Genomic DNA, 20,455 nt, shown 5'->3' with positions numbered 1-20,455 from the left:
TTTTATTCTTATGTACTCGCAATTCATATTCGCCGTAAAAACATTTACGACGTAAATGTATTATTATCGCACTGACTCGTATTAGCTGTACTGTCACGAAATGTTGCTCGGCTCTATTCCTATCAGCGTGTAAGGCTAATTATAATCCCGAGTCACTTTACGATAACATAATTAGTACCTGAATATTAAGTGCTCTGAGTATGTAATGATGTGAGCGACGATATTAGACGGTAATTTAATTATTCCTACTTTCTTGTACCTTGCTATGTGAATCGTTAACGCACGATACGTGCCATATCGTCTTCTCACCGCAGTTGATTTTGATCAATGAGAAACGTAGAAAATGTATCGCAAAGGTGTTTGCCGACTGTAAGAAAGTAGTAATACAGATTATAGAACTCGTAGTTGAATTTGTCATAGTTTGGCCAGTGTTATTACATAAGGAAGTCTACAGAGAATAGAATTTCCTACATGTATGTATACAATGAAATCCAATTAAATTAATACGCACCGCCGTATTGATTCAATCTCTGGAAAGTGGAACAATCTCCGATTCATGAAACGAACAATTTTCAATTCATGTGACGTCTTGATTGGGAAATATCAAAGTCAATCAAACGTATCCCTTTCAGTTTATACCTGTTTCTTTTTCTCTTTTTACGCGTTTTCATTCTCGGCCCGTATATTAATCACTTTTTTTTCTTTCAAATTGACTACGTGATATAAATTAGGAAGTTAAAGCTGTTAGAGCAGGTGCACACGATATACGGGGCCAAAGTTAGGTTCCCCAGACATAATTTATATCGTTTAACGATCAGATAAATGAAGAGCTAAATTGTTCGCTATTTCCATTTTTTACATTTAAATAACTGTACTTGCTCTATTACATATACAATTGTATTACCATGTCATCCAAAATAATGTAAAAAAAAATATTAAACATAATTATTAAAAATAACACAAAAGATATTTCACGTGGACTTTCTATATAGATGTTCCACAAATAGAATTTAAAAATTGTGTGCCCCTGCGTTAGAACAAAACTGTTTTTACTACATGTAATTATCGACGAATGTCGAGCGGCGAATTTGTTAGATCATAAAAGTTGTAGTTTATAATGTTACAGAGTATCTCTTAGTCGCGTTGAACAAAGGTATCCGAGTTTCTTTAAATCAACATATGTAAGGATAAACGTTACCAATCTTAACGATCGTTACGAGACCTTTTTTAATATAAAAAAAATATATATATATACACATTAACTTTTGATGTGATGAATTGTTTATATACTGCCAATTTTTATAGGATATAATCGAGTCTCGATTTTTGATTGGACGCACGTGGACAAATCGTATGTAATTTTACGAATTCATAGGCGAGATGAACGTCTTCATGTTTATCGGGACATTTGTAAACGATAGGCATTTTTTTTCTAAACTATCTCTCGCAATCATTAAGTCAGGATTGTTAACGAATTTACACAGTAGACACAAATAGTACACCTCGGAATGTAAACAATGTTGGTAGAGTTTATGGAATTCGCTTATGTCGCCATATTGTATTGCCAATAGTATTTCGTTACATAAGACTAAAAAATTTTTTACAGAATCTTTATAGTTATTTACAGTTTTCACTCCTTTTACTAATTTCAACAATATTTTTTAATAGAAACTTATTTCTACCGCAATTATATGAAACATAAAATTTTGATCAGTAATAAATTTTATAAAACAAGCAATATATTGGAACAAAAATAATTTTTTCCCAAGTTTTTTGTTTTATATTAATATATATACATATATATATATATATTAATATATATAAACACATATTTTCATTTAACAAGGTGCATTAAAGGGAAACAAAAGGGTAGATTTAAAAGTTATGCATTTTCATGAATTTATTACTGTCAAAATTAATGAAACCATCACAGCAATGATGCTGGTAGTAATAAATTCACAAATTGGACTAATTATAATTACTTTTTTATGTCTATATCATGATATACTTTGTACGATACATTTTGCTCGCGTAATATATTATACAAAAACGTATGTTTTTCACATTAAATCTATTATTAAAATCTAATAATAGATAATTTGTATACTGCTTTATTCGTAAATTGTTGTTTATATTAAAGATTATAATTTTCAAGATGATTTTTTAGAATTAATCGTGTGTGTGTGTGTCTACAAAATAGGTGCACGAAGAATTAAATGTGCCTCACAATGATTTTGTATAGTATTTAAAATTTTTTTTAAATCTTATATTCAGATTGTTTTGAGAAAGATTTGTAGCGAGTTTTTCTAGCTAGATCAAAATCCGAGCTTGGAGGTATTTGCACAATCACGTTGCGTTTACGATGAAAAATATCTTACAATTAGTCGGAAATATCATGAAATTGTAATGGATGTTCTCAAGGAACCTGCGGTAATCACGTTAATCATATAATAGCTTTGTCGTCAATCGATTCTTAGAAATCGCGTAACTCCGTTGCCTTGTAAATATACTTAAAGCAAGGTTCCCTTATTGCAACACGTTGAACATTTTGTAAAGTTTTATAAATAGTTCTACGTAGTTAAACAGCTGGACCAATAAAGTATATATCCGATTGTACGTTATTTCTATATGTATATATTCACACCCTATTCAGTCGTAATATCCGATAGTTTTATCGAAGTTTGAAGACAATTATCACAGATAAGATGCAGTGATCATTAATTAACAATGAAAATGCAACTTTTTTACATACACAATAATATATAATATGTATATTTAATTTCTAATCTAGCTTATGACTATTAATGATATACTTCAATCATTACTTTTAACATTGATCTCGTCTCTGTGTACACATCTTCACATTAAATCATACAGTTAATATAGTTTACGATTTGCTGTGCAAATAAAAGTTATTGCAAAATTATTATGAGAATAAATGCAAAGTCAGAATAAACATAAAAAATACACCATGCAATTTAAATAATTCCATTATTTATTTAAATTATAAGTATATTTACTCCATCACAAGAATTATAATAGTTCACAGTATTGCGAGGATACTTCCCTCTCCGAAAACGATACATGATAACACGGTAAATATAAAAAAAAATTCAATAGGAGTAAAAACGTCTGAGAATATACAAAGAGGAATAATGCGTGAGATCCTTTAATAACTAGTAATCACCAATTTCTTTATGCTATAATACAATATAAATATACAGCCCAGTTCCAGAATTTGTGAATGAAAACTTGAAGTAACAGAGCCCGAATTTATTCCTGATTATATCATTACAGGAAATTCGGTTCTCAGTACGGTGCTGATAAATAGAATTATGCGTTTTATTCCGCATTCGTTGTATTTTAGATGAAAAAAGACAGTACAATGAAGTAATGTTATCACGTTGACTATTGACCTTTAAAGAAATCACGGTAACTAAAAGCTAGCATGATTTTCACACTTGAGTTTACAGGCACGGACTTTCATAGTACCGGATACAATCGTGGTGACCAACCGATTTTTACATAAAAAATTTATAGACGTTCAAAAACGGACAAATATCTGCAATCTCTGTATCTAATTGCGAATGGACCCTTGTTTTGGGGTTGTACTTGTTGCTACGTAACAATATTAATCCGACTCGTTAATGTTCTTGCGTAACAATGTAATATCTTAAAATTTGCTTGTTACATTATGTTTAAGTACATTCACAAATGTGGCTCCACAATGAACTTCCGTTAAATTTACAATAAAAGTAACATACTCGTCACTTGCAAATTTCTATCACTGCGAGAGGAGCATGTTTCCGATCGCGAGACACGTAAGTTTCGCGTAGAGAACTTTCGCTGATCTTCAATACTAATATTATTACTATTCTTCCCACATTTATACATACTATGGCATTTTTATAAGTGTAAATAAAAAAATAGCTGATGTTTTCTTTTAGAGTAACAAATTAATATTTTAAAGATTGCATAAAATATTAAATTTAACTAAATTTATATCACTTAGTAACCAGGGCTCATAAACAATTTATAAATTGAACAATTTATAAATTGAATTATTACTTATATACACATAATTGACGGGGTTCGCGTACATATCGCGAAAAATTTTACAAATAAATATCTTCAATTTATACGAAATGATAAAATGTTCTTTTCTCAATTTAATGCAGAAGTTCAAAAACAATACAAATAAAATTACGAAATGTAAAAATGTGCGTGTGTGTGTGCGTATGTGCTGCATAATGATAAAATGACTAATTAAATGGTACAATCTGTACATAAAAAATCAGGTATGGCAATTGTGCTATAAATAATGTTTATAGCACAATTGCTCCATGTTATAATTATATATAATTATAATTTAAACAATTTTCGAAAATCTAAAGCGTAAAAAATTGTGCACGCCTTCAAGATTAATTTTATTTCAAACAACATTTAATTACAAGCCCTGATTATAGATTAACAGTCTCAAATAGAGAAATAAATCCTTTCAATTTAGTGGATAAGTAAATACATAAACTTGAGTAAACTTACACTATACATTTGAGTATTTTTCAAATATAAATAATAATCAAATACAGGAATTGAAACCGGTATCATTCCGTCGAGTTTGAGTAAGTGATATTGATCCCTATGTATTATTTGCGACAATGTAAATGTAACAATCGATATAAGGATCTTTTCCAAATATTAGGAACTTGGTCGGTCCAGGCATTACTCTGAGATTTGAAGTAATCTATGCTAGACGATTCGCATATAAGTACACATTTCCGTCTTACTGTTTTGATGGCCGTGACTTAGCGCGAGACACAATTGTGTGTCTCTTAATCTCTAATCTATAATAAAAGAGATTCATCGAAATTATACCCGTTTCATTTCTTGTTCAAGACAATTGTAAATTTCGTAATTTGTGTTTGCTGCATCTGTGTATGTGTGTATATATACATATATACACATATGCACATATATGCAACGCATTATTACGTACGTATCATACATAATATGGCGTTTGTACATTGTGCAAATAATCGAACACTTACGTTGAACTGTTGTACAGGGCATATCGCAATGCATATAGAATTAAGATACGCAGAAAGTATATAAGAACACTCGCTGTTCGTATCTCTCTTCCTTTCTGCCGTCCTCACGTTACGGCGATCAAATATAACGAAATTGTTCTATTAGACGTTTAATTCAATAGGCTTTCACTGCTAGGCCGTGGTTTAGTAACCAGACTATATAAGGCTCGTATTCCGTTCTCCGTTAGATCCGGAGGCCCGAACAAAAAATCCCGTCGAGCGTTCGGATTCGACAGCAGGTCCCGCATGCTCTCGGTCGTAAGCACCCAAGAGCGTAATGAGGTTTGCGTTAAATTTACTTTCCTAGCCAATGTCCCGGTAATGTGCACGTCGTCGATCCAAAAGTATGGCTCTTTCTGAGCCTCGCGGTACAGTATAAATACACTATCGGGAGAGTATAGGATCGCCCATCCGGCACAATATGCGGGATAAAGTCTACCGGGATACTCCTGAGGAGAGACGCGCCATTTTGAGCGCCAGGATCTCTTCACTGCGGAAGCCGACAGAAGATCACAGAGAATCAGACGTCTTGCACCCCACGGCGAAAGGCCATGCGTTAGAAAGTCCAGCATGGCCGGTAAATGAACAAAAACGTCATCGTCTAATTTAAGAATATATTTGGCACCTGAAACAAAAAACAATAACATCAAAATCATATATAAATATTATACCCTTGTAATTTTAATGAAAATATAAAAAGTAAATGATAAAGATTGTGTTCTTTTTAAGAAAAAAAAAATCGCATGCGATCAAATCAATATTAAATATCGATTATTATCAATTATTATCAGCTATTATCATTATAATATTGTTGTAATATCTGATATGAAATATAAAAAAATAAGATAATCGCAAATTAAAAATAAATTAAATTAAATTATAAAACGATGGACATCATATTACGTTCTCTTCTTACTTGGACAATAATAAGTAGCCCACTTTAATCCCATAACGTGCTTATAGGTCATGTTTCTGTAGGCATCAAGAAAGTTTCCCTGTATTAAGTCTTGGTATTTCTCGTTCTCCTTCTCGAGTTTTGATTGATATTTCTTCGAGTATCCCACGAGAAATAATAAAGTCACGTCCGGCGCTTGTTGACCCCAGGTCTCCCGCACGACATGCCTCTTCGGAAAATTCCCTGGCGCCGAGTGAACCAACATTAGTAGCAATGGCTGCGTACGATTACAGGGATTGTGGTTCATAATGAATCTAAAGTCCGTGATGTTGATCAGTGTGGATTTATCATCGGACGGAAGTTCGTTTATTGAGTGGGGCTGCGTGGAGGGTGTAACGTTTCCGGGAAATATAAGGATATATCCTGGCGCGGCCACACCGCCGCTGGAGTAGGGAATCGGCGATCCTGAACCATCGATGTGAATCCAAAACGAGAAGCATCCAGTTAGTGCCAAAACGACCACAAAGATGAGGGTGCATGGCGAAGTACCGGAGGCATGTAGCCGCCGCTTATCCAGCATACTAATAAGCCCCTTTCATCATATACATCTGCCTGAAAACACGAATGTCCTCGATTAGATGAACTTGTTCTCACATTTACAGATTATTACTCGTATTATAGATCTTGTGCGTTCTAGATGTCTCGTGCACATCCTTATTGCAGACTGTATCCGTTTTATAGAACAGAAATTAGAATATACCTTTTTACAATTCACAAAAAAGTAACAAAGTAGCCAATAAAGTTTATTAAAAGCCAATAAAATTGTTGATATGCAAAGTATATGTTTATTAGTGAAAAGTTATGCAATTCACAATTACATGCAAAAACGCAAACGTTTCAACTAAGTTCTAATCTTTCTGAGTGCAAACTGAAGATTCTGATTCGAAAAATGATCGGTAGCGTCATTTGGTAAAACGTAATATGTACGTTTGTAAAAAAAAAGATAGAAACTAAACTTATCTAGTTACTGAAATAAAGTAATACGCACAACTTATGATACTGTGAATATATTACTGAGAAATTCTATGAAGTCGGATAATAGCAAAATGACCCAGAACGTCACTGTTCAAATGTAAAATAGACCATGATAAAGGAAAATTGTAAGTAGTCAGCAATTGATACATAATAAAAAATGAATAATTACAGTAGACGATAAATATAATTGTAATGGTAAGAAACAGCAGTGAAAATGCCTTTTACATATTATAAAATTATAGGAATTTTATAAATTTTTATTTTAGAAAGCGCTATAAAATTTTTGATCATAAAATATATATATATACATATGTACATATATATATACTATATATAAATTATATATTTTAATTATATATATTAATTATATATATTTATTAATTATAAAGGATATCCCATTTTAACGCCGTAGACAAATATCTTGAAAAATATGCAAAATACTGAAAAACATTTCAGACAAAAGTTGTATGGCGCTTGAGGGTGCAAACGATAAAATTAATTTTTGAAAAGGAAAACAATTTTTCAAGATTATATGAAATCTATCGTCATTTTTTAATGATTTTTATATGATTTTTTTACATAATATGATTCCTCTAATTAGGTCATTGGAGCTCGATCCCTTAATCTACATATATTTACCTTATATATATAATTTTATTAAAATAACTTGAATCACGTTATTTGCTGCTCTTTATTTGCTTCTTAATATTTTTTTTACGAAAAAGAGAAAAACATATACTTAGGTCATAGTAAGTATACGTGCGCTCAATATGATCTAAATACTACTTTTCTTCACTGCACTCATGTAAATACTTGAAAACGTCTCATATTTTTTTTTATGTTCAGAAATGTTTTCTCTTTTAAAACTGACTATCAATTTTTAATTTTGGGCTTATATTGTCAACAAAAAATTGGAAAAAATCACAATGTTTAAATAAGTCATATAAAGTTTGGTTACCTTATTATATCAACTTCACGCGCATGTCCAAGGAGAGAACGAGTTTAAAAAATTTTATAAACAATAATAATTCCACTTGCTCGAAGTTCGTGTGTATGTGTGTATGTGTTGTGTATGAAATCGCAAAGTTAAAAAGTATTAAGTAATGCTGTTCACAAGAAGTTTCCCACACGAATCAATGGATAAACCACGAGGAGTCGCACACGAGGCATAACGTATAACTAGCTATCGACACTGATAAGCTATCGACCTTTTGCAGAAAACGATTTTGATAGTCTAATTCGGTGATTTATCTCGAGATCATTTAGATTTTTATTATTTAATTAAGTATCATTTTATCGATAAATAGATTTAGTATATAGACTAAAAGTAAATATATATGTGCGAAATCACAAGTACTAATTCTAAGGGCGCGTTCACACCTTGACGAAAAAGCAGAAAGCGGAAAAGCAGAAAGCGAAAAAGCAGTAGCTAATTCACAATTCGCGCTGGTATTAAGTAGTACAAAAAGCCAAAATTTTGTCGACTATCAGTGCGAGTTCTGATTGGCTACTACTTTTCCGCTTTATACTTTTCCATCAAGGTGTGAACGCGCCCTAACAGTATCTCTTTACAGTGTCTTCAGACACTGTTCATAATAGATAACGATACACTTCATAACGATAATTTTATAAATATTTGGACAAGTGATGATAAAATGGACAATGATTAATCGAAATACAAGAATTTAAAAAAAAAATTAGGCCCAGTTCCACAACTCATGGTTAACTCTTAACCGAGGTTCAACTTATTCATTGTCTCTTTCTAATTTTAGAATTGGAAAGAGATGAGAAACAAGTTGAACCTCGGTTAATTGTGAGTTGTGAACTGGACCTTAGAGGAAAAAGTATTAAAACAATGACACATTTTGTTAAATTATTACGAATCGGAAAACTCAAATATTTACGAAAGCTATAGCATCTGCACATAATGTCTATGCATAGAAATGCTTTAACGTTGCTTGATAATGTCTGTGTAAGCTTAAGATTGAAATTAGGTTACATAAAATACACATTTTTAGCAAGTATGCAGTAAATAATTAAAATATTTGTATTTACAATAATAAAATCAGAATGTATAAAGATGCTGTTTATTTCTAAAGTTATAAAACTAGAGTAATTCGAAAAGAATCTCAATATATATGCTCGATAAAATTAATATAATAAAATTGCGCCTTTAAATTACATGCATAGGGAATTTGCTTAAGTTAAATTATAAAATCGAATTAAATTGTAAAACTAATTTTCCTCGAAAACCGCGGGTGAACTCTCACAACAATATTCGTATAAAGTGTAAAAGTGACTCTGTAGGAAATCGATAAAAGTTTCCTTTTAACAAGCCAGCACAACATAACAATGGTGCATTCGTATACTTACGAGAGAACTAGTTCCGAGTGCAAACATGCGACAACTGTCACTCAGCTTTTCTGTTAGCTCCTACAATCTATCAATATAGATATGGATGGCAATATTATCCCACTCAATTTAAGCACAGAATATTTGACAACGACATTATTCATAATTCCAAATTTATTTTATCCAAAAATTACAAATACCTTTTCAAAAAGGACTTCTGATAACGAGATAAAAAATATTTTTAATGTACTTAATCTTATCACAACTTTACAAAATACAAAACAATATTAAAATCAGATTAATAATTTCGATTTTTCTTCTTCAAATTAAATAAGATTGACTTGAGACAAAAGTAACGCATATAAATTTAAGTTTATATATTCTTAGAATAAATCTTTATCTGATGTTACAACGCACGATGCTGCTGCTACAACATTTGGCACGAAACCAAGATCATTTTATTCTAGATTTGAGAATTTTCCATTCAAAATATTCCTCTGTTAACAATAAATATAAATTTTATTTTATGATAGATAGAAGAGTAGCGCTGGATCTGGAAATCTTTTCTATAGATGTAGCAATAAACTATCGTATTGAATTTATCATTTATCCAACATCATGACACTAAAAATTTAAGCATTAAAAATTTACGTTGCAACAATTTTCCATCACGTCAGCGGAGTATTATGCACAGTTATTTTTATATCATCTCGTTTATCATTTCTCGATTCTCTTATTACTATAAAAAAAGTATCTTTGATAGACATTACATATTCTACAGTCTATGGGCTATATAGACTATCTCTCACTCTTATCAAAGTTAATAAAAATTATATTTAAATGAGATGGTATATATGGAGTTTTGAGTTTTTGTAATGTTTGATGACAAACATGCAGCACGAGTTGTGACGAGGCGTGACGTGCTTCGTACCGCACAACTATAATTTCGAAGCAACTTGTACTATATATTTTTCAGCTGTACGTCAAGGGCACAAGAAGTTCATGAACGAATAGCGGCGGTCGATTAGTACGTGATGAATTCATTATTTCACATCGTTGTAAGTAGCGTACTGGTGTTTATTAAAACACCGGCATGTTATTAAGACTAAAAAGCCGTTAGATCGATTTGTTGTTCGACTTTAGTCAAGGCCGATATGAACTTAGTATGTCAAGACCGATAAACATCATTTGTAGATAAATTTTTCAATTTCAATGGTGAAACAAGGTTCTAATATCTGCTTTTGTATATGTGTATTGATATATGTACTATATATTCCATCATCTTATTACGTAGATACAGTTCTATATTGGAAGAGAATTAAGCCCCAGCCAATAGACTGAAAACACTTTAAAGTATCTATTTCTAACTTCCTCCGTCTTCTCACGTATGCGAAATCGAATATCAAGAACGTGCACGTAGGATACTAATGCCTGAGGAATGTCGACTGCATAATATCAGTCAATATCGATCAATATCGATATGTTTGTTACGTTGTTACGTTTCCTAAGCAGATCCACAGCAATCTGCATAAGCTATGAGCAAGAAGCCTCGTGTTTAATCGAGATAATCCATTTCATACGGCTCGTATTGCTGTAATGTATATGGATGCACAACATGCAATATCAAAGATAGAACATCTGCTTGAAAAGCACGGGCTACTCCCGCTTTTATAATTATCTTCTTATTGCGAAACAGACAGATCACGCGTTAATCTTTATTCGAAATAAACAAGAGATAAAAATTTAATTCATTTCCAAAACAATTTAACGTGTAACAAATGTGATAAAATAAATTCGGACATTGTCTCTCGCTTTTTTTTTGTCCACCCGATTCTGTCTGAGAATTAATGCCACGTAAGATAACAAAAAGATAAGATAATCATTGATAACTAAATTTATCTTATTTGCATTGAAAAAAGTCTGATTGCATTAATTGCAATTTTAGTTGAAAATTGATAAATCAGAATTTTTTTATTAAATTTATTAAAATTCTAATTGAAATAACCAGAATTCTGATTAAAATATGATCAGAATTTTCTAGTTCATTAATTTTCAACCAGAAATTCGTCCCAATGGTCTTATTCGATAATGCAATTGATCCGATCCTTTTTTTATTTATAAAATATAGCGAATAATACTCGTCGTTCGAGAGTTGATTTATAGGATTATAACTAATCGCAGTTGCGGTAATGTGGTTTCGGGATGATTCATCTTCCTCACTTGACCTCATTTACAGATATTAGCAAGTAATTAGGCGACTTGTAGGCGATTAGGCCAGAAGTGCTGTGCGGCTTGCATACGCGGTCAGTTCACGCTCTAATATTCGTAGAGCAAAATGGTAATTCTACTTTCGCGCAACCAAATCGTTTCAACTGGTGAGGAAAGATCGCGAAAACATGCGAGGGCGTTATCGTTGAGTTCCAATTATACGTCCATATCGTAATTAGAATTCGGATTAATTTTCGTGAGGCGGAGACTTAATCAGAAACTGATTGAACACGCAGTATGTTACGCCCCGGTTCAAGACGGATTTTACAATAATACAGCTATTCACATTGCCAGAGTAAACGGAACACTATGCACACAAGAGCTGATTGTCCTGATCCTTGAATCATTGGTTTCGGAGTCGGCGTTACCGATCCTGTCAGTTCATGCATTGACACATATTACGCCAGTGTTAACATTTGAAAAGCAAATCGATAAGCTCTTCCGGAATTTTATCACGCAAGTTTGGCTGCAGACGTCTTGCGATGTAAGTGAGAAAATTACTTCTTAAAGATATAAAGGTTTTCCCATTGAGCTTTCTTTAATTTCATAAACAGTAATATTAATTTCTAGCTTGTAATGTTAGCCCAAAAGTGAAGTTCTATATATTTAAAACTCATCAACAAATACTAAATCTAAATATTTATTTTTATCAGCTCGTTATTTCACCTTTATTTAAAATATATGTAATAATATCGCATATTTTACTTTCGTAAAATTTATAATTAACAAAACATTTACTTACGGATAAAAAAATAAATTTTTTTTTATCCATAAGTAAACAAAAAATTAACTATACAAAGAGAGAAGAAAAGAAAATTGATCGTTAGATTTTAAACATAAGATTTGTTTTTTATTCTTGCACTAGTTTACACTAGAACTTTCTTTCTCGCTTTCACCAAATACCAAACATATATCTATTTCACTTTAAGTTTAAAAAATGTATACTAATTCAGCTACAGAAAACAATTATTGAAAGAAATAAAAAAATGGAAGTAACAAAATCACCTAACAATAAATTTTACAACGTGACTGATAAGTTATCGAACAAAAAGAGATATTTTTGGAAAGAAATTATTTTTCTTTTATTCTATTATTTTACGTGTATCTGTATTGCAAAATTTATATATATTTATTTCTCATCGTGCTCTTGCATAAAATATCCACAAAAATAGAGATCGAGAACACGAAGAAGCATTTGCACGCAAATCGTGCGTAAAGACGGAGGATTCACGTGCGATCATTCGTAATACACGCCCTTTAATACGCACCCTTAGGTTGCCGACCCTTAGAGGCACGCTAGATCAGTCGAGAAAAATTATGCCGCGTTCATCCACGTACGTGAGAAAAAAATTGCACATCACCGACAACGACAACATCGACGTCGACGACGACAACGATGAATTTTCCATACTCGTCTGAATCGTTTGAAACTAGGTGATGACGCACACCCTTCATCTCTTAGATCCCACATTCGTTGCCAAACAACCCGGCACCAGAACGGCGGCTGCCAGGAGCGGCTTAAGAAGGAAGAAAATCCGAAAATGCTTTTCATATTATTTTTTTTTTTATGACAGAAATGTCATTGCTTTTTGGTATAGAACGATCAAAGAGGTGGATCTAATTCTTCAGAACAGATTTTTTTTATTTTTATGAGAAACAGTTCCACTTTAAAAAAACAATTCCATGTTATTTTTATTTTAAATACATCAGGGAAGTGTAAAGAATATGTGATAAAAGGAAGTTTAAGATGTACGTTATTTCATTTTAAACAGAGAAATGAATTCGTTCCAACTTTACAAAATAAACTTTAAAAATGTTTCTAAAAGAAATAATGTTGCAGCTTTCCTTGTGGTTGATTGAAAATCCGAACTTTAATTTCAGTTTTCGTTTGTATATGTATGTGTGTCCTTGGTCGTATCGTAAATAAAGAACTCGACAAAACATATACGACATATAAGAATGAGAACTGTTGGCAAGATATTTGTACAACTGTAATTTAAAATGATTACCCAAGTAAACATATACCAAACGATCTCCTTTTTAAAAATAATATTTAATTTACCGTAAAATTAATAATCCATTTAATAATCATCAGGGTGTAACAAGTAGCAGTCTTTAAATTCAATATAATAATCAGATAATATCAGATAATCGCTCTCAATTTTAATAGTACTCAACTTATTGATTGAAAAATGACAGGTATTAATTATAAGGCAAGTTTATTACCCGATACCTCAGTGAGTTATTCTTTAGCTGACCCTTCTTGAATCAATGTCACGCGATATACCATCGCGACAATATTTCATTTCATGTCACGTACAAAAGGGCTTTTAATATATATCTACGACAAAGTGTGGTAGCGTTGATCCCTTCAAAGGGCGACCGTTCGCGAAAGTGCAACGTTGAACCGAAATTTTCGCGGCGACCTCTTGAAAAATTGAATTTTCGAGCGGAAAGTTTGGAGAAAAAAATTCCTCGGCTGCGTCCCCATGATTTATTCATAGTACTCTAAAGTTCTAATGCCACGCGTAAACTCGCACGAAGTGTATTCTCTTTCCAATATACACGAAAGAGGAAATCGAATACACGTGTCGACTTTCCCTGAATGCGATCTAAGGAACGCCCCACAAGTATCGAAATTCCTAGCACGTCATAGACTTTGAGCTCGATTAAAAACCTTTTCACTTTGTTCTTTTTGGGTATTACGTATCTGATTTACAGAAAGAATGGTTTTACTGAAGTATATAAAAATTTAGCTATATATAGATCTAAAAATAATTTTGTTGAATTATCAAAATAATGTAGGACGCTCAAACTGATTGCTAGAATGTCAAAACTTTTTGCAGCATTGCTTGATATTATTAAATAATCTATTATATAATAGATGATCCAACAAAATTATTTTGAGATCCAGCTAAATTTTTAGATACTTCAACAAAATCGTTCTTTTCATATTGATATATCATAATAATTAAAATCGTATTACGCGATAATATACTATATTAGAATAATCAGTTGATTTTTCCATTATTAAATTTTTTTTTTGTTATTTAAAAATCTTGAAGATATTTCTTTAGAAACTGTATTGTATACATTAGAAATTTAGATTGTTATTATCTGTTAAACACATTCTATGAGGAAAACATCTTATCGTCGCGCGATTACTGAAAAAAATGCCTTATCAAATTAAAATAGCTGCAAAGAAACGATGGAATATTTACAAAATATAACAGTCGTTAGATATAATATCACCTGAAATTAATAACTCGCAAAAAGATATATAGATAATAATAATTTACATGAAATATATGTATATAATATAATAATAAATATTAGAATAATTAATATTTATACATTATTTATTGATTATTTTAAAATATTCTAAAATATAAATATAATCATTATAATATATGTAATAAGAAATAAATATAATAGTAAACATTCCATTCATTCTAATTTATTTTTAATAATTTTGTATATTTTTTATATAATTGAAAAAAAATAGTTCTTATAAGTCTTATATGATAATACATATCTAATAGTTATTTTTATCTAATAGTTATTTTTAATATAAATTGTATGATAATTTTCCTATGAAAGAATCCAAATCAAATTTGTTCACGGAAAGAACGATTTTGCTGAAGTTTATAAAAATTTAGCTACATACAGATCTAAAAATAATTTTGTTGGACTATTGAAATAATTATGCAGGTAATTCAAATTGTTTGCTAGAAAGTCGAAAGTTTTTATAGCATTGTCGCATTTGAGTTTCCTACATAATTATTTTAATGGTCCAGCAAAATTATTTTTAGATCTGTTTACTAGAGTCTACTCGAAACCACTTTTTTACCTCCGGTCGAAACCGAAAACGAATATTCGATTTTTATTTAATTTCGGCCGAAACCCCGAAACCGAAATTTTTTGATAAATCTCACAAACATTATATGATTTTCAGAAAATCATTGGAAATTTTAAACTACGTAAAATTTATGTATCCTCTCTCTTTTAAAAATCAGATTTTATTAATATCTTATTATTCCTTAAATTATAAGGAATTTCCTATAAATTATAAAGAATTTCAAGCATTAGACATGGTGGCAACTTGGCGAGTAAAAAAGGATAAAGAAAGAAGAGATAGCACTGGCGTAGTTTACAGCAATTGACGCCGATTAATCTATGATAACTCTACCGAAAAAAATCACGTTACAAAATTACATAACGAAATCATGTAATTAAGATAAATAAATCACTTAACGGATTATTCCAAAAATCAGTATATGATTTTGTTAATTAAGTAATTTGAAAAGTTTTTTTCTTCTATATATATTTCTATCATTCAATTCTTTAAAATTTTTTCGATAAATATAAAATCACATAATGGATGAAATTATTTTTAATATTAGAATTACGTAATTTTAAAAAATCGCGTACTAATTTGGAATAATCCGTTAAGTGATTTATTTATCTTACGTGATTTACTTGTCTTAATTACATGATTTCATTATGTAACTCTGTGACGTGATTTTATTCAGTAAGGAACATAGTTTTTCGAATGCTCACCGGCGCGATGCAATTTGTACAGTTTCGATTTACTTACCGAAATCTTCTCTTAATTTCAGCCGAAACTGAAATCAAACCAAAATTCCGATTTTTAACCGAAACTGACCGAAACCGAGATTTCGATCGAACTCTACTGTCTACCTAAATTTTTAGATACTTCAAAAATCATTCTTTTTTATGTTAAAGTGACTGTTTTCGAGACAATATCTGTGTTTAATAGCAAATTCGATTCGACGTACTCAGTGTGTAGATGCACATAAAAATCGTCGTACACAGATTGACGTAAAAACGTGTGTTTAATATAGAAATAGATTAAACCGCCAAATCTTCAATACATTTTATTGTATTGTTAGGAAAAATGTGTGTTTTACAATTCGAAATATTTGCATTTAATTTTTACACCCAAATAAAATCCGTATACAATGGCTTTAATATGCAGCAGTGCGCACTAGTGCGTCTAACCGAATTCGCTGGAAAACACTGCTCTGTACATATAAAATTAATTTTCCATGTGTTTGCCTGTTGTGATATCAAGCGAAAGGAGCAGGAACAGTGTTATAATTATGTAAGCGGAAGCCCAGCGTATACGCGTATATACTCTTGATCAAACAACTCAGAACACCCTGTGTGTACGATATTATTGATTTTCGAGTCATCCTAGATAATTGTTTTCTTTCGCAACAAACCTTGTACAATTTACACAAAAGTAGCACGTGCTTATCAGAAGCCCGCACACGTCGTGGAGTATCGCGCAAGTCGGATCCTTATGAAAAAATACACGTGTATTTTTTTTATCGCGGGCACAAAGTCTCGCATTCTCATTCATTTAGCGTGTCATTTAGCACCGAACGTGTGGCCGACCGGTCCTAATTACTTCGTTTGTTCCATGGAGAGATCGCCGATACATCGGCGCGATCGAAATTCCGAAACTTTCGTTTGAAAAAAATACGCGCACCAAAAGTAACGTGAGAACATTTTCATGTGTATTTAAACTCGAGAAAAACGAAAACTGTTCATTAGCACATATGGAATGATTAATTAAATCTTCGATTGGCGGCAGAATAACCAAACAAGATTTCTGACTACATAATTCGTCGCCCTTTATTTCCGTTTTCACCAATGCAAATTAACTTTAATTTCAATTAAACTTACTCTTCTTTTTCCAATTTTTAACACTAGAAAAAAAAAATAAGTTGAACTGAGATCAAAGTTAATCTACATTGGTGGAAACAGGCATTAATCTAATCTTTTTTTCATATATCAAACGATAAACAATTGACAATTAATTCCAAGTTAACAAAGAGATGCTGGATTCACCTTACTCTTTTTTTTCTAATTCTTAAAATTAGAAAAAGATGAAAAGCAAGTTCAACCGAGATTAAAGTTAATCTATAGTATACCTTAATGAAAACGAATATTAATAATTTTTTTTCATGTCAAATAATAAACAATTAACAATTCTATCCGTGTTATATAATAGAACTTAACAGACAGATCTTGGTGAAAAGTTAATCGGAGTTCGATCGACTTCTCAAGTAACAGCATACGATTAAATATTAATGCAAATTAATAACGAATATTAATAATTAATCTTTACTTCTCGAAAAAGTGGCACGATGAAAAGCAAAAGAAAAGTGTTGATTTCAAAAAGTCGAAAGTATCACCGCCAAAAGGACCCACATTCTTTACTTGAAGACTGAAGTAGGTGGAAAGGGTTCGCTCCAATCGTCTTCGTGTCACTTAAAATAGATGCGTTTTCCGGTTTTGGTGTACTTCAACTTGAACAGCTCGGCGCGATCTAAAAGCGGCATTCCAAGAGCAACATCCCGAGGATAACGGGTAACATACACGAACGGAGATGTCGCTCTGCGTGAAATGAAATTCCTATGTTCCGAGAAAGGGGGAAAAAGAAAGGCAGGTACGTCGCGTGCGATCGTCAAAAAAAAAAAAGAAAGAAACGAAGAGACACACGAAGGTACCCTTAACGACGTTTCCGTCCGAAACCACGCGCGGAGTTACGGCGGAATTCACGCCGCCGGCACGCGCGAAAATTTCGCCGGGGAGGGATTTATCGGCGCCGACGGCGAAGGCCGCGGACGCCTGGCACGGGGAGGGAAAAAAAAACTCGTCGAGGACGCGCGGCGATCGCGGGGCACGAGTCCACGAGGACGAGAAAAAGGGCAATGACGGAGGGAGGAGGAGGGAGAGGGAAGGCAGGGGCGAAAGAGAAGGAAAAAAAAAAAGCCGATGGCAGGAATGTACTTACGAGTCTCATGTGGTGAGAAACCGCCGGAGCTCATTAACACCCGCTGCGACGGCAGGAACCGCGCCACGCACATCCGGAACCCGGTTCAGCCGTGGCTGAAAACATACGCGGCCGCGGAACGTCGAACGACGCGACACGAACCCGCCGACGGTTTGAGGTTATGTATCGGAGAGGGTGTGAGTCGGAATAGATGCGAGAGGGGGAGAGAGGGAGAGAGACAGCACGAGGGTGGGAGGGAGAGAGTGAACGAAAGAGTGAGAGAGGGGGAGGAGGGAGTGTTTCTTCAATCACCTGGTCGCACACATCGACGACGTAACGCGCCCAACTCGCCGCGCGGTTCGCTCTCTCTCCCTCTCTCTTTCTTTTTCCTTCTCGATACACGTAGATGTATAGGTATATATACGTGCCGATTATTCGCGAAAACCGACGCAACGTCTCTCTCGACTGACCGCATGCTCGACCTGGGGATTACTCAGCGGTTGGCTTTCTTTTTTTTCCTGGCGCCCCGCATCTTTCTTCGTCGCGACGCGTGTTCCCCATCACTCGACAAAGCAGATACTCGATCAGCGGTTAACGCGACCGCGAAGCGGCAGGCGGCAGCATGTGCGGAAGAAACGAAGAAACTTCCTAGGCGCCGGAGATCGGTGTGGAATGGAAATCGAGGAGAACGTGGAGAACGACCGCTGGCGAGAGCGACGGACGGCGAACGCGAGACGCCACCTAAGTCCAATTCCGCTTCACGAAATCTTTTAGCGAGTTGTACAACTTTTTTTTTACCGTCAACGACACTGCGAAACATGCTCCTTCGATATATAATCCTCAGGACGACTTCGGCGATCAAGTTTAATTAAACTTTGACTAGCGAGTAAGATTAATTAAACTTTGATCAAAGTCGTTTCACTGAGAATCGCGACTTAATCAATGTCATATCTATGGCAAAATTGTTAACTACATATATTTTATCGCCATTAATCCAATCTTTCTTTTTATATACATAAAAAAGATATTAAAATTTTAATAAAAATATTTGTTTGAATAGTTCCAAGTATAAATATTTACTAAATGCAAACGTGTATTTATTAGAATCATTTATTAAGAATCGTTAATTTCACTTAACTATCATTTTGTATTTAGGATTAAATATTTATTTACTGTAAGTAATAGCGAATTCGGTTAATTGCACTGTGCTAGATTAATTAATGGATATACTGCTACAGCTAAAAATTGCTATACATTAAATTTACAAAGTTAAATGTAAAGATTTATAAATATTTTTAATAATTAGCTATTTAATAATGATATTGTCACGTTATTTAAGAGAATATACATGTGTATTATTTTATTGTCAAAGTTGATTAAGCCACTGTATTTAAATACTATATATAAAACAGTACATTTAATATACAGAGTAGTGTAAGCGATCGAATTTATCATAAACGTTTATTTAGAATACTATTTTTAAAAATATGAATTTATACATATTGAATTAATTCAATAAAAAATATGTGTGTATAATTAATATTTAATAAATTTTGTTACTGTATCAAAAATTACAAAAAGTGATTTTTAATAATTTTATCTGTATTAATAAAATATTTATATTCCTTGACGAATTAATTATCGTTTAAATGAACTGAGGTTTGATCAAAACTTTAGTCAATTTCATTGATTGTTAAGGATTGCGATTCTATACTTTTTATTTATATATATACATATTATAAAAAAGCTGAAATGCTTATCGTTTTTTTAAATATCTTTGTATGTAAAAAAAGAAAAAGTAGAATTATTATTAATAAGTATAAAAGATTTCTGATACGAGGAATGATCTCCGATTGTGTATCATGATACGAGGTGAAAATTACAAAAATGAGCAAATTTACTAAATGTTGTCCAATGAAATTATGAATATTTTAAATAAATATAGATGTAATAATGACTTCTCTTAATCAAAATAATATAAGACAAAGAGCATAAGAATCATTATTATATTTA

At 32.3% G+C, this 20,455-nt stretch overlaps 1 protein-coding gene across 4 annotated transcripts; it reads right to left on the bottom strand.

The window, feature by feature from the left end:
• Positions 1-4,459: 4,459 nt before the first annotated feature.
• Positions 4,460-19,371, bottom strand: LOC108720841 (beta-1,3-galactosyltransferase 5). Of its 4 annotated transcripts, none has more exons than XM_018445076.1 (3): positions 18,464-19,371; positions 6,004-6,594; positions 4,460-5,712 (listed from the first exon to the last, which is right to left on the bottom strand). In XM_018445076.1, the coding sequence occupies exons 2-3, from the start codon at positions 6,560-6,562 to the stop codon at positions 5,198-5,200; spliced, it is 1,074 nt and encodes a 357-aa protein (XP_018300578.1). In that variant the 5' UTR covers positions 6,563-6,594; positions 18,464-19,371; the 3' UTR covers positions 4,460-5,197. The 4 variants fall into 4 exon arrangements, with proteins under 4 accessions (XP_018300578.1, XP_018300581.1, XP_018300580.1 ...); XM_018445079.1 differs by lacking the exon at positions 18,464-19,371 and adding an exon at positions 17,878-17,893; XM_018445078.1 differs by lacking the exon at positions 18,464-19,371 and adding an exon at positions 12,906-13,091.
• Positions 19,372-20,455: the final 1,084 nt, after the last annotated feature.

Source organism: Mycetomoellerius zeteki, unplaced genomic scaffold (assembly GCF_001594055.1).
Source record: "Mycetomoellerius zeteki isolate Tzet28-1 unplaced genomic scaffold, Tzet1.0 scaffold155, whole genome shotgun sequence".
Taxonomy (NCBI): Eukaryota; Metazoa; Arthropoda; class Insecta; order Hymenoptera; family Formicidae; genus Mycetomoellerius; species Mycetomoellerius zeteki.
This window is presented reverse-complemented; position numbering and strand designations above follow the sequence as displayed.

What these genes read in the sequence shown, in the direction of transcription:
- LOC108720841 (XM_018445076.1), bottom strand. Translation starts at nt 6,562, where the DNA reads ATGCTGGATAAGCGGCGGCTACATGCCTCCGGTACTTCGCCATGCACC. An exon ending in GGCTACTTATTATTGTCCAA is followed by an intron (nt 5,713 to 6,003) that starts GTAAGAAGAGAA and finishes TTTTTGTTTCAG; the next exon opens with GTGCCAAATATATTCTTAAA.